The sequence below is a fragment of the Juglans regia genome, chromosome 4, assembly GCF_001411555.2.
Source record: "Juglans regia cultivar Chandler chromosome 4, Walnut 2.0, whole genome shotgun sequence".
Taxonomy (NCBI): Eukaryota; Viridiplantae; Streptophyta; class Magnoliopsida; order Fagales; family Juglandaceae; genus Juglans; species Juglans regia.
In genome coordinates, this window is record NC_049904.1 from 29167983 (window position 1) to 29181542 (window position 13560).

Below are 13560 nucleotides of genomic sequence, written 5' to 3' on the forward strand. Positions count from 1 at the left end.
AAGTTTTCTCTTTACCATGCTGCTCCATAGTTCTTCATTGTCTATATTCTGAGACGTGAGCAACACTCAAGGAAGAAAGAAACAAGACAATAAGATATAAACAAGAGGAACAACGTTGAGAGCATAATGGATCATTTAGGACAAATACCATAAACTCCCATTTGATCGAGAAATCATTTTCGGTCTCTTCATCCTTCATGGACTTTAGAGATTTTTAGTGTCCTTGAAGTTGGGTCTCCACTAACGAAGAACTGATCAGTTGAGGAGCAGAACAAATCTAAGACAAAGAGTTTGGCAAGTTTAGGATGAATATTTAAAATATATATATATATATATATATATATTGACGTCAAGAAACCACACCGGGAAAAGGGATTTCTCAGAGTGGATGGGCAACTAGAGATCATGGGGGAGAGGAATTTCTGTTCACGAAGGAGATGGGATTTCTCAAATGGGTGGGGAGCCAAATGACCATCACGGAGGAAAGGGATGGGAGATTTATCAAAAGGCGACTAGGGACTCACAGGGGAGAGATTTCTCAGAGTTTGATTTTGTGAAATCTATTTTCAGAGTTAGGGATTTACAATTTAACAACTGGACCGGACAATCTTTTAGATCGGATTTGCCACACCATAGATGTGTGGTGTGTGATCTCAAAACCGGACTAAGAATATAATTACTCTTATCATATATTGGATTTGCTAGGTTGTGCTAGCAAATAGCAAAGTGACTAATTGCCTGCAGCCTTGCAGGCCCTCATCTTTACTGCCGCGAGTCATCTCTTTAAATGACTCTTTTGGGATACACAAGAAAACTTTATATGCTTTACATTTGTGTCGGTGTGTTGGCAGGCAATGGATACAATAGTGCTGCATACAGAATTACATAAAAATAAACTCACAAACTGATGTGTCTTCATATGATCCGTTAAATTTACTTTACAATGAAAATAACTTTACAATATGACATACAACATCTAACCACGTCAATTTGTAAATTTAATTTTGTATAATTCCTTTATATATGGCTAAAGTATATCTCTCTACATACATATATATATATATTATATTTCACTCAATCCGTGGTGTTAAATATAAGGATAAAGATCCCTATAGTATAGTTTTCTGCTCACAAACTCTCTAGATATATATGGATTGACGCAACATGGGACCTTATAATATGTTAATACTAATTGTATATATTGAATACTGTGAGGTGAGGTCTACACGCACCTCTCTCTCTCCAATTTAAATGATTAGAATCGCACATTCTCAAGCAGCTTAGATTTTAGGACAAAAGGTGCTTTGGTTGATTCAGTCCATCGTCCAAAATCTCCAGGTTTTGAGAGTTAATGCAATCAGTTTTCGAGTAATAATGGTGATAGTTACACCCTGAATCGGGAAAGAAGCATTGATCATTACAAAGTTGGATTAAGAATTTTCTGAGTTCTCAACAACCTACATAAACAAAATGAAAAAGACGTGTATATTAGAAGGTTCACAATTGCACACGTTTGCTGGACTGACTGGTATGCTAATATCTTACATCTCAAACTTTGATCATAAATATACAAATATCTGGTATGGTATTTAGGTGGGACAACAACACCACACTTGAGCACACAACTATTGCTCAGAATCGAGGGAGAAGCAGGAAGAATCTGAATAGAACGGATAATAAGAACATATATACGTATAAAAATAGAGACAGGCCGGATTTGAGAACCAAATATATATTGACAAGATTCAGTTATGTGGTGGTGGAACTGATTAAAGGCTACTCTTCAGCACTCAGATACAGAGAGAGAGAGAGAGAGACTTGACTTACAGCACAAAGAGTCATGTGGGAGAGGACTTAAGTTGCCTCCGTGGATAAGATCTCGAGTTCAGCCCACCAGAGGGGAGAAAGTCTTGGTGTTGCTTGATCAGGTGAAATAGCAATCACTTCCCTCAATTTGGCAATGATGCACTTCATTGTTGGTCTCTGCCTTGGATCTGGTTGTATACATTCTTGGATAACTTCACAGATAACATCGAGCTCATCATTTTTGAAGGATTTGAGGGTTGGGTCAATCATGTAGCTGATTCTCCGTTTGTCATTTAAATATTCAGAAGCCTGGCACATTGATAATTGATTTTTTATCTTACAAAATTCAACCGTACATTACCGACTTAGCCCCAAAGCAAAACACATGGGTCATGAGACTAGATTTGCAACTTACCCAGTTAACAAGGTGTCCTTGTTCTTCCGAGAAAGGAAGCTTCCCAGATATTATTTCGAGCAACAATATTCCAAAACTGCAGATATTTGTTTCTGGATCAGCAAGCGGTGGCAATTTTGAATCCTCTTTTTCTTCTTCTTCACTGATGGTCTTTAACTTGGATGCAGCCTTTGACAAGAAACAGATTTCTGCAATCTGCGAAATCACAAGAGAGTAATTAGACAATGGTGAAATTGTAATGAAGGCAGTCAAGGTGTTAGAAAGAAAGTTCACCTTAGCAGCATAATCATCTGTTAAATAGATAGCAGTTGAATTCAGGTTAGAATGTGCTACGGGTGGATTTAGATCATGGTGCATATATTGAAGACAATACGCTGTTCCCATAATAATCCTCATCCTTGCACTCCAGTCAAGATGTTCAATTTCTTTAACTGAAAACAGAAGAAGAGCCTATTAATTTTCAAGTCTCCAATATTTCATTTTGTTTTAGAACATGAAAATACAGCATACAAAAGTTGGTGTTACCATGAAGATGCTCAAAGAGGGTTCCATTTGGAGCATACTCGAACACCATCATCCTGGCAAACGGTTCATCCTCCTCACAGTATCCAATAAGATTGACAAAGTTTTTATGATTCACCCGTGACAGTATGTCAATCTACAGCAGGTCAAGAAAACGATAAGTTATTAAACTAAAAAATGAAAGCAGAGAATGAGATTAAAGTGAAAATGTGCTGGACACGGTTCTTAAATTTGTTCAGTGATCATTGAAACAAGAGACCTTCTTCCGATATGCCATCTCTGATCTATTTGACCAGTCTTTGGAAGATTTAAATAATGTTGACGCAACTGCAATCTCAACTCCACTGGACAGTGTTCCCTTGTATATGGTGCAACCATCAAGAGTGTCAATGATATTGCTGAAATCTTCACAGGCTGTTTCCAGCTCTGAACGATTCAACTTGGGAACCCCTGCATTTGATACACGCACTTGATCAATCTCACCATATTATCTCGAAAGAACAGAAGAGCGGCACATGCTTCCTGTTTTCAGACATCGGCTCTATATTAAGGGTATATTTGGACACCAGTGGAATTCAGTGGACCCCATATTGCATAGTATAAGACGAAAAATAGTTCCATGCTCCAAAGCATTGCCAATACAATAAATTGTATTTGCAACGCTTCCATTTACTCGATAATGAATGAGATAATGTATTTAAAAATTCAACTTTTGTAATATATACAGAGATATTCAATATCAGTGGCCAAACTAATCATACTCAAATGAAATTGCAAGGACAAGGGCCCTGGAGTTAGTTCTACAGCAGTGCAACCCATCAAATTTGTCCTAGTCACAAACCAGAATCCAATTTACTTTATTCAATAACACTTTGTTAACACTCAAGATAATAAACAATATGATACGGGTCCAATTGTAGCTCTACCAGCCAAATGACATTGCTGATATTTATCATTTTTTTTTTCTGCTGCAACAGAAAACGTTATTTTATTTCTCTTATCACCAAAATTACCTGTAATGAATGCTTTCTGCAACTGTCCACTCAATCCAGTCTTCCAAGGACCTATGGTTGCCACTGCTTGGCTTCGGAACATGCAGAAAACAGCTGCAACAACAATGAGCAAGATAGCCACACCTGCAATAATAATGAAATACTTCCACATATTTCCAGAGGTGCCACCGCTAGAAGGCTGTTGATTGGCAAAACCAGTAGGGGTTTGGATAGACTGGTCATCAGATTTTGAATTATTATGGACGGAAGGATCAGCAGTCGAAGCTTGTGGTGCAGGTGGGGAATGTTGTTTCTTCTTTCCATTTGGTACAGCTGGAAAAGCTCCACTACTCTTGGTAATTGGAAGAGCAAAGATTTGTCCAGAGGGGGACCAGTCACTAGCAGGTGCAGCTGCGAGGTTACTGGATTGCTCAAGTAGCCTACGACGTGTGACACTGACAAGCTTCTGAGCAAAATGGACCACGTGTGACTTAGATGAAGAACCTGTTTATTGCAAGGGACAAATTCATTATTGAGTTTGAATAGCACAAATTTTCATATTCACTGCACCAAGATTGTTGATCTGTTTCCACTCACTAGGTAGATTGCTGCAGCAACTGTCTCCATTTCCATACCGCCTGTCCTTTCCAAACCTGAACCTTGAGGTAAAATAAGAAAAAAAAAAAAGAAATGGTTTTGATGAATAAATAGTGATGAAAGCCAGCAAAAGGTAATATTAGGATGGTAAATAAAAAATGTTAATTCCATACAGTGATAGAGGAAGGACATGGAGAAAACGCCTAAAAGCTCCTTTAGCTGGGATTATAATGGAATCTGCCTTATTGGTCTGTTTTGAAATTATCTGCCTGATGCTGCAAAAGCTAAGTAAAGAAGAATCAGAAATGTAGAAGGTAAAAACTGTAGACGTTTCTGCATTATTAACCAGGACAAACTTTGAGCAAGGCATTTCCAGTCAATCTCCCAAATGCAGGTGCATAATTTAAGACTAATTGTCACGCAACAATTAATTACAACTTTAAATGCAACATTTACGAAGTGTGTGAATAAGTTATACATGCTTCAGATTATCTTGCATCCTACAAATAGTTCCAGAAGTACAATCTCACACTGCACTTATTTCCCAGTGCCCACAATAATATCTGTGCAGATCGATGAGAAACTCAAATGTGATACAGGAACCAGAGTTCCTTGAGACTAGTATGAACATAACCCAAAAACCTTATCTAATAATTATATTATATCAAGGACAGTCAATTAGCTCATAAACAGATTAGTAGAATGAACCCTTATGGTCATCAGGTTTCTGACCTTTTGTAATTGCAATGAAAAGCTTAATTGAAAAAGAATAAAGGAGCATCAATGTGCCTCATTTCCATTTAGTTCTTTTGCAATGATAGATCTGAGTGAAGCAAAACCAGGCACTTAAAGAGTTTTACAAACAAATTCTCTAACTAAAAACGTTTTTCCATTTTACTAAGCAAAAAGTTCCTCGGGTATATTTAAATGAGCTTCTATTTTAGTTAAAAATATCCCTAGTAAGCAGGGTTTTCATCACATATCTTGCAGGTAAACTGAAGAGTCCTGATCATAATGTGATGTGCAGTGTGCGTCTTGGAGAGCCAAATGGAATGAGGAGGGAAAAGAGAGGAGGGAGGAGGATGGGGGTGAAGCAAAGCACTCAAAGAGACATCAAGATATCTTGCAGGTAAACCAAAGAGTCCCTATCACCATGTGATGTGCAGTGTCTGTGTTGGTGAGTCAGATGGAATGAGGGAAAAAGAGAGGAGGGAGGAGGATGGGGGTGAAGCAAAGCACTCAAAGAGAATAAAGTTCAATGCAATACGTAATTCTTACTGTCCAAACTTTCTATTCATACAGCCAATTCTGACGGCCACAGCTGTCAGGTTATCATCATTTTCCAACTTAGAAAGCAAGTTAAGCCTCCTGACCTCCAAAGGAATGCCACCTTCAAATTCATTGTCACGAAGTAACCTAGGAGGTAAAATGAGTTCAGTCCAGAAACTTCTAAGTTAAAAGTAATATATGCAGATAAAATATGTAACAGTTAAACATACAGGCGTCTTAGTAACAATATCCTGCCTATTTCTGCTGGAATAGCTCCACTCAAGTTATTTTCCCTCAAGTCCAATTGCTCCAGCTTTGTAAGCTCTCCAATCTCTTTAGGAATGGCACCAGAGAAATGATTCTTGAAGAGTATGCTGTCAATAGAAACAGGGGAAGCAAGAACCAGAACTTTCCATAAGATTCGAAAGGTTGAGCAAAACTGACAAATATCAAGCCACATAACCAGACCCTAGATTTAGTATTTGCATTGGGGGAACCCATAAATACTGGAATGGTTTATTTGCCCATCATAAAGTTTTGTACTCCAAACTATTAAAGTCCAAAATGTTAATAAGTGCCGAACACAATGTAATTAGATTCTACTACAGGAACTTAATTTTTTTTCATAGACATGATTCGGAATAAGACCAAAAAGATATCCTCAACAAAGGTATGTTCTTTCTCCTGTCAAAAAGGGCAAGCTTGAAAATGCATGAAATGGTGTACAAATTTCAGGTATATGTTTTATTTATAATTGTAAAACTCAGGTTTAAAATGAAACATCAAAATAACCGGTACAAGGGTACACACTAGAGAAAACTATCTCATTGTAATGGGAAGCAAGCTTTGTCAACATTTAATTGATCAAAATAGCGTATGTTTGTCCTGCACATTAGACAAACCAAAAATGGCATGCGACTTCTACAGACAATAATTGAGTATACAAATCCAAACTGCAGTCAGATAGAAAACTAAAATTCTAGCTGCGCAACACTGTGAGTCCTTACAGGGATCGTAAGTTACTGAGTTTCCCAAGCTCAGGTGCCAGTGTCCCCTCCAAAGAAAGCTGACTCAGATTCCTACAGGAGTAATTTAAGGTAAAGAAATTGAATATTTAAATTGTGCCATAGCGCCACAATCTTCTGAACCAAAAACCTCTACAATTATGAAAAGGAAATTAAATTAGCCTTTTAAAGGAAAAGGCAATAATCATATGGTCCTCAAAAATAAATGCCTTTTGCAATGGAAAATCATGCAACGGGGACTTACAGCATTTGCACTTCACCATCCACGCAATGGACTCCCGACCACATGCAAGGATCGGAGTCATTAGGATCCCAATTTGCAAGAACAAAGTAAGGATCCCTATGGATTCTCGACCGGAATTCAACCAAAGCCAATCCTGCACCCCCTCTCCAAATAGCACCAGACATTAGAGACAACGACTGACATTATCTTTCAACACAATTGCATAAAAAGGAACAATCACAAATGCTCAAACGACAATTACCTTCACCGTCGAGCGACCAACACCCCCTATTACCCGAAACAACCATCACTGCGACGAAACACAAGAACCCAAGTCCATAGGGGTGCCATCTACCCCCCATCGCTTGATTAACCAAAAGCAGCAGTGATGGAGGTCAGCCACGACGCTTAACAACACACTAAACGAAATCGCCAGGTTTTTTTTTTTTTTTTTAAACACAACTCACCCTCTACAATATGCTCCAAAATTAAATAGCAAAAACAATAAACAACTCGACGATTCACAAACAAATCATTACGGATATATATGTATCTAAATATATACAAACTATGCGAAAACTGTATTACAAACGGACGCAAATGGGAGAAGGCATTCGCGTCCGGCGACCATATTAGGGTCCCTCATCTGTGTAAGTTTTTTAATGGACTTCACAACAGCCTTCTTGTCGACAAGCGCATAGCCCGGCTCAACCGCTTATCCGATAAAAATGGAGCTTCCGTTTCACGAACTTTACACCAACAATGATATAAATGGGTCGGTAAAGAATGCAACAAGGAACACCCTCATTAACAAGCAACGTCGAAAAGCAAAAGAGAGGGCACGAGAGGATTTACCAAGAAGAAAGGCAAAGGCAAAAAAAAGGGTGTTAAGGGGATTAGCTTTTTTTTTTTTTTCAGCTACCGCTGTTGACTGTACAAATGTAAGCTTTCAGAGGTCGGACGAGGAAATGGTGTAGAATCGATAGAAAATGCAATTGAAACGAATGAATGAAGGCCAGGAGTGGTGATAGGTAGGGAGGACCGAGGCTTCAAAAGGCAGCAAAAAGAAAGTATGGATAAAAAATATCAAAAATTAAATAATATTAATCTTTCTTTCTTTTTAATTTTTTCAATTACGGCCCTTTATTCAGAGGAAAATCTCAGAGGATTCTCTCCTCGACCATCTTTGGATCTCTCTCTGTTCTTCCTCTGTCTTTTTTTTTTTTTGTTCTGTGGGTTTCCTTCACTCTCTCTCTCTGTATCCCCCGACCAGGCAGAGCCACCCCTCACTGGCTGTGTTCTGTTCTGTTCTGTTTTGTTTTTCGTCGTCGTGTTTTTCCCAAAGGTTTTGATAGGCGGGAGAAGTTGCAACGACGTGGCGCGTGTGCGTGAGTGCGTGGAGACTGGAGAGGGAGAGTTCCCGCGTGTTTTTGTAGCGAGCGGTTGTGATGCACCCTCTCTTCGCTGAACTCGGACGCGCTTTCCTTTGCTTTGTTTTTCTTTTTAAATAATTAATAAATTATAGTAACCTTTACTGGGCCCATATTCCCCTCTCTCTCTCTCTCTCCATTGCCATTGATCGAACAGTTAGGTTTGAGAACCGTCTCTCTACTTTCTACTTTGTTGAGTTTTTTTTTTTTCTTTTTTGGAGAGAATTTGTTGGGAGTTTTGGTAGGAGAAGATTGGTGTATGAAGTTTTAATTATTTATTTATTTTTAAGAGATTGATTTGTGGTTTAAATTTTTTTTTAAAATTAGCTCCTTTATTGGAGTTATATTAGTTCAGTGATTAAACATGCTGACATAAGCAACAAACAATAGCTTAGGTAGGGATCTCTCCAGCCCCCTCTCTCCAGGGGATTTCTCCGCTCAACTAAAAATAAAAAATTTCATTTTCTCCGCTTAGAGTGGAGCTTTGGCTCCTACCTTCCTCTCTCTTTCCAGTCTGTTACTTTTAATTTTTATTGTGTTTTTCAGCTTTTTTTTTTCGGTTCTTATTGTGTTTTCCATCCACAATAAGGAGAAGCATTGATTTACTGATTTTTGAACCTCAAGACTGCCACGCACCCCACCGCAAGACTCCATTGTCGCCATGTAACACACCTCACGGATTAAAATAAGATAATACTGATTTGCTTTTTTTGAGGAGAGCTCCTCCAAGAAAGTGAGAGAAAATGAGAGAAAAATAAATAAGTTTCTATATCATTTCAGATTAATTTTCATAGAGTCACTAGCTTTTTACATACACTCTGCAAACTTCAACAAGGTTGACCCACATATGTGCCTAGACTAAAAGCACACTAAAATAACCATTGAAATGAGAACTACACCAAGGACTCAAGCCCATTAACACACTACCATTAAATTCCAATTAAAACAACAAGAGCCCAACGAATAATGAAAATAACTATCTAAGTATAAGATGGCCCATGGCCTTACAAGTATACAGACTTCCAACTCAATGGCTGAGGCCTTGTACTTGTTCTTGGACTGTGACAAACCCTTCCCCTTCAAAACACATTGCCCACAAGGTGCGGGTATGTTTCCAAAATGGACCTTAAGGAGCTGTTGAACCCTCGGAATCTTAGAGCTTTCGCCAACAATCACGATTTCATCAATTTGGTTCTTCTCCAATTGGCCTCTTCCATAGTCCAAGGCCCATGGTCTTTCTATGATCTCAATCTTCACCTCTGAGATAAGTGTCGCCATTAGGGACAAAAATTTGGAGAACACTATTTTCAATTGTCAGGATACTGACATCAAAAGTTCTACCTCCAGGGTAAAAAACAAGGATGTTCCTTTCACCATCCTTAATCATCTTCCCATATTCCACAGTTCCAACACACCGAGCTTTTTATTTTTTTGTGAAATCTAAAAGTCTAACATGTAGGTTTGAATATGAATTTTCAGTAGAAACTATTTGACTTCGTTAAGCAGACTGAGCCGATGATTCCCTTTACGGTATCCATAACAACAAATTTCTCCAAATAGTCCCAAAAAATAAGTCACTAGAAGCTGAATTTTGGCTTAAATATGTTGGGATTTCACTTGTTGAATTCTCGCCCACCGCAGAATAAAAAGGTGTTCCAAGCATTAAGAAGTTGAATAAGCCATAAGTATATGTAAATCAAGACAAAATTCCACGTGTCCCAGTAATGAGACATTTGTCATCAGAAGTTGGAACATGATCAGCAAGATCGACGGGTACAATAGAATGATTATGTACGACAAGTGGACAGATCCTGAGATTCTCTCCAATTCAGAATCCAAGGGAACCAATAGAACATGAAGCAGTGAACCATGAGCAAAAATGGAGGTATAAATCCTGTAAACTTGGAATTCAGGACCAATTTTTGGACTCACTGAACTTGCTTCGTGAATTACCAAAGATGGAGGTATAATTCCCACTGCAATTGCATAAACTTGTCCTACAAGCCTACTAAGACTCGGGTTAGTGGAAGTTTGGGTATTCTATGCCTTAACAACATTTGCTATCCCACCAAAGACTCACTTGTAGAAACTTCCAAATGGAATAACTGGGTAAGAAATATAAATTGAACCATTGGTGTTTAAAACAAAAATGCTAAACTTGCCCCATAAGTGGCCACCTCCAAAAGAAAATTCAACAAGGCAATTTGATGAAAAATATTTGAAACTTCTAAATGATTTTGATGATATAACAAAGTTGGTAAGTAATAGCATGTCATCAAGATGAAGAACAGCTTTTTGATCACTAACATGACTAACAACCTCATGCTTACATATTAATATTGTAAATAGAACACTTGGATTGACAACATCTTGCATTACAGCATCATAAATTAGCTCCCGTTGTCCAACACCCAGTTTTTTTCTCTCTCCAACCACTTGGATCCCTTTCTTCACTCGCATTATCTCCTCATATGCCTGTTTTAAATCTTCAAACTGATCGAGGTTGTTTACTAGGCCATACAAGAGTCAATGGTTCACCACAGATGTTCTTTCTGTTAGACTTAAATAAAATTCTCTAATGCGGAATAACACTTTAGAAATGAGAATTGAAGGGTTTAACGTCAAGAAAAATTACCTCCAGCCATTGATGCAATTCACTGTATAAGTTGCGTTTCTCACTGTGTTTGGCTCTTCCAAACTCTTCTCTACTCTATTTAGATGGTGTAATGCCGAAGGGAATTGAGTGAGTGAGTTTGGGGACCAAACACATGTATTTATAGCCGAAATCCCCATCAAATTTAGGTGTTTACGTGTCCCACGTGATCCTATTTTCATGGGATCAGTTTAAATTGATGGAGGAGTGTTGAACCACTTAAAGGACTCTTAAGATGATAGACTCCCACTCACGATCGTCTTCATGAGCAATAATCGGTCAATATAATTATATGCATGAGAATCGGTCAACATTCTCCCACTTGGTCCACACTCCTAGTTTAAGATTTCATTTTAAACCCATCAATAATCTTCATTTAAGTAATAAATACATGAATCATGGCGATAGGTCCTCTAATGACGAGCATTACCTTCCATGTATTACTATGTATTCATTCTTTATAATTTATGTGGGAACAATTTCTTAATGAATAAACCCTATGTTTATTCTTGGTCCAATACAGATGAATTTTTCTCAAAAATAAATTAAGGTGCACATTAATATGAGAAAAGAACATCAAAATGATTAAAAATTTCATTAAAAATAACAATGTTCATACAATGAAAAACTACATAATGGAACCTAGTCCCATATTCACTATATGATCCTTAAATTTCAACGGTGGCATGCTCTTTGTCAAATGATTAGCGATCATTAGTTCAGTTCTTACGTGCTCAATGACCACTTTATTTTCTTTAACACGTTCCCTTATGGCTAAATATTTAATGTCGATGTGTTTACTCCGACTCCCACTTTTGTTGTTCTTAGCCATAAAAACAGCAGCTGAATTGTCGCAATACATTCTCAATGGCCTAGAGATTGAATCCATAATTCTAAGCCAGAAATGAAACTCTTAAGCCATACACCATGTGAAGTAGCCTCAAAACAAGAGACGAACTTGGCTTCCATAGTAGAAGTGGCAGTCAAAGTCTGCTTGGCACTCCTCCATGATATAGCTCCACCGGCCATCAAAAATATGTATCCTGATGTTGATTTGCGTGAATCAATACAGCCAGCAAAGTCAGAATCTGAGTAGCCAATTACTTCCAGATTGTCCGTTCGTCTATACATAAGCATGTATTCTTTGGTCCCTTGAAGGTACCTCATTACTTTCTTTGCAGCTCTCCAGTGGTCTAAACCTGGATTACTCTGATATCGTCCCAACATTCCCACAGCAAATACAATGTCAGGTCTTGTACAGACCTGAGCATACATTAGGCTTCCGACAGCAGAAGCATATGGAATGTTCTTCATTTGTTCCCTTTCAAGATCGTTCTTTGGGCATTGATTCAAATTGAACCTATCACCCTTCACAATGGGAGCTACACTTGGTGAACAATCCTTCATCCGATATCTCTCCAAAAATTTATTAATATAGGTTTCCTGAGACAGACCCAAGATACCTCGAAATCTGTCTCTATGGATCTTAATGCCAATGACATAAGATGCCTCACCCATATCCTTCATATCAAAATTTTTAGAGAGGAATTGTTTCACTTCATGCAGCAAACCCTTATCATTGGTTGCTAGCAAAATGTCATCCACATATAAAACAAGAAAACAGATTTTACTCCCACTGACCTTCTGGTATATACATTGATCCATAACGTTTTCTACAAAACCGAATGAAGAAATTACATTATGGAATTTCAAATACCATTGGCGAGATGCTTGTTTTAAACCGTATAAAGATTTCTTGAGCTTGCAAACCAATTGCTCACCATCACTAGAGGGGAATCCTTCAGGCTGTTTCATATAAACCTCATCCTCTAGATCTCTATTGAGAAATGCTGTTTTCACATCCATTTGTTGCAATTCTAAGTCAAAATGGGCTACTAATGCCAAAATAACATTCAAAGAATCTTTCTTAGATACGGGAGAGAAAGTCTCCGTGTAATCGATTCCTTCTTTCTGAGTGAATCCCTTAGCAACGAGTCTTCCCTTGTATCTCTCAATGTTGCCTAATGAGTCTCTTTTGGTTTTAAAGACCCATTTACATCCAATGGCTTTTACATCATTAGGCAACTCAACAAGATCCCAGACTTCATTACTCTTCATGGAATTCATCTATTCCTTCATGGCATTGTACCATAATTCTGATTCTTTGTAACTCATGGCTTGTGAAAATAATTCGGGATCATTTTCGGCTCCAATGTTATAGTCAGATTCTTGCAGATACACAACATAGTCACTAGGAATTGCTGATCTTCTTGCTTTAACAGATTTTCTTAATGTTGCATCATCATCTTCCTGAGAATTAGTATGTGGTTCAACTTGTTGTTCAAAAGTTGTTGGCAACTCTTGAACTACCTGATCTACTAGAGTGTCGTCAGCAACTTGTGGAACATCAATGATTAGTTGTTCAACACCAGTTGGTACTTGAGAGGTGTTGTAAACAATAATCAATCTATCACTTAAAGTGGAAGGTTGAGATTCTGAATGATCATTCTTATAAACTATGTTCCTGGTTTGATAGCTCCCACTGATCAAGTCATTTTCAAAAAACTTTGCATTTCTTGATTCCACAATCCTAGTACTGTGAGATGGACAATAAAATCTATAACCCTT

At 37.9% G+C, this 13560-nt stretch overlaps 1 protein-coding gene across 5 annotated transcripts; it reads right to left on the reverse strand.

Annotated features, from left to right (window-relative positions):
* Positions 1–1351: 1351 nt before the first annotated feature.
* Positions 1352–8022, reverse strand: LOC109018424 (protein MALE DISCOVERER 2-like). Of its 5 annotated transcripts, XM_018992425.2 has the most exons (14): positions 7112–8021; positions 6871–7003; positions 6609–6680; positions 5832–5975; positions 5611–5748; positions 4506–4616; positions 4333–4394; positions 3757–4239; positions 3003–3193; positions 2747–2879; positions 2495–2652; positions 2222–2416; positions 1828–2115; positions 1352–1457 (listed from the first exon to the last, which is right to left on the reverse strand). In XM_018992425.2, exons 1-13 carry the CDS (start codon positions 7209–7211, stop codon positions 1855–1857), a joined length of 2181 nt encoding a protein of 726 aa, XP_018847970.2. In that variant the 5' UTR covers positions 7212–8021; the 3' UTR covers positions 1352–1457; positions 1828–1854. The 5 variants fall into 5 exon arrangements, with proteins under 5 accessions (XP_018847970.2, XP_018847971.2, XP_035545214.1 ...); XM_018992426.2 differs by lacking the exon at positions 1352–1457 and having other exon boundaries at positions 1471–2115; positions 4333–4388; positions 7112–8022; XM_035689321.1 differs by lacking the exon at positions 1352–1457 and having other exon boundaries at positions 1471–2115; positions 7112–8020.
* Positions 8023–13560: the final 5538 nt, after the last annotated feature.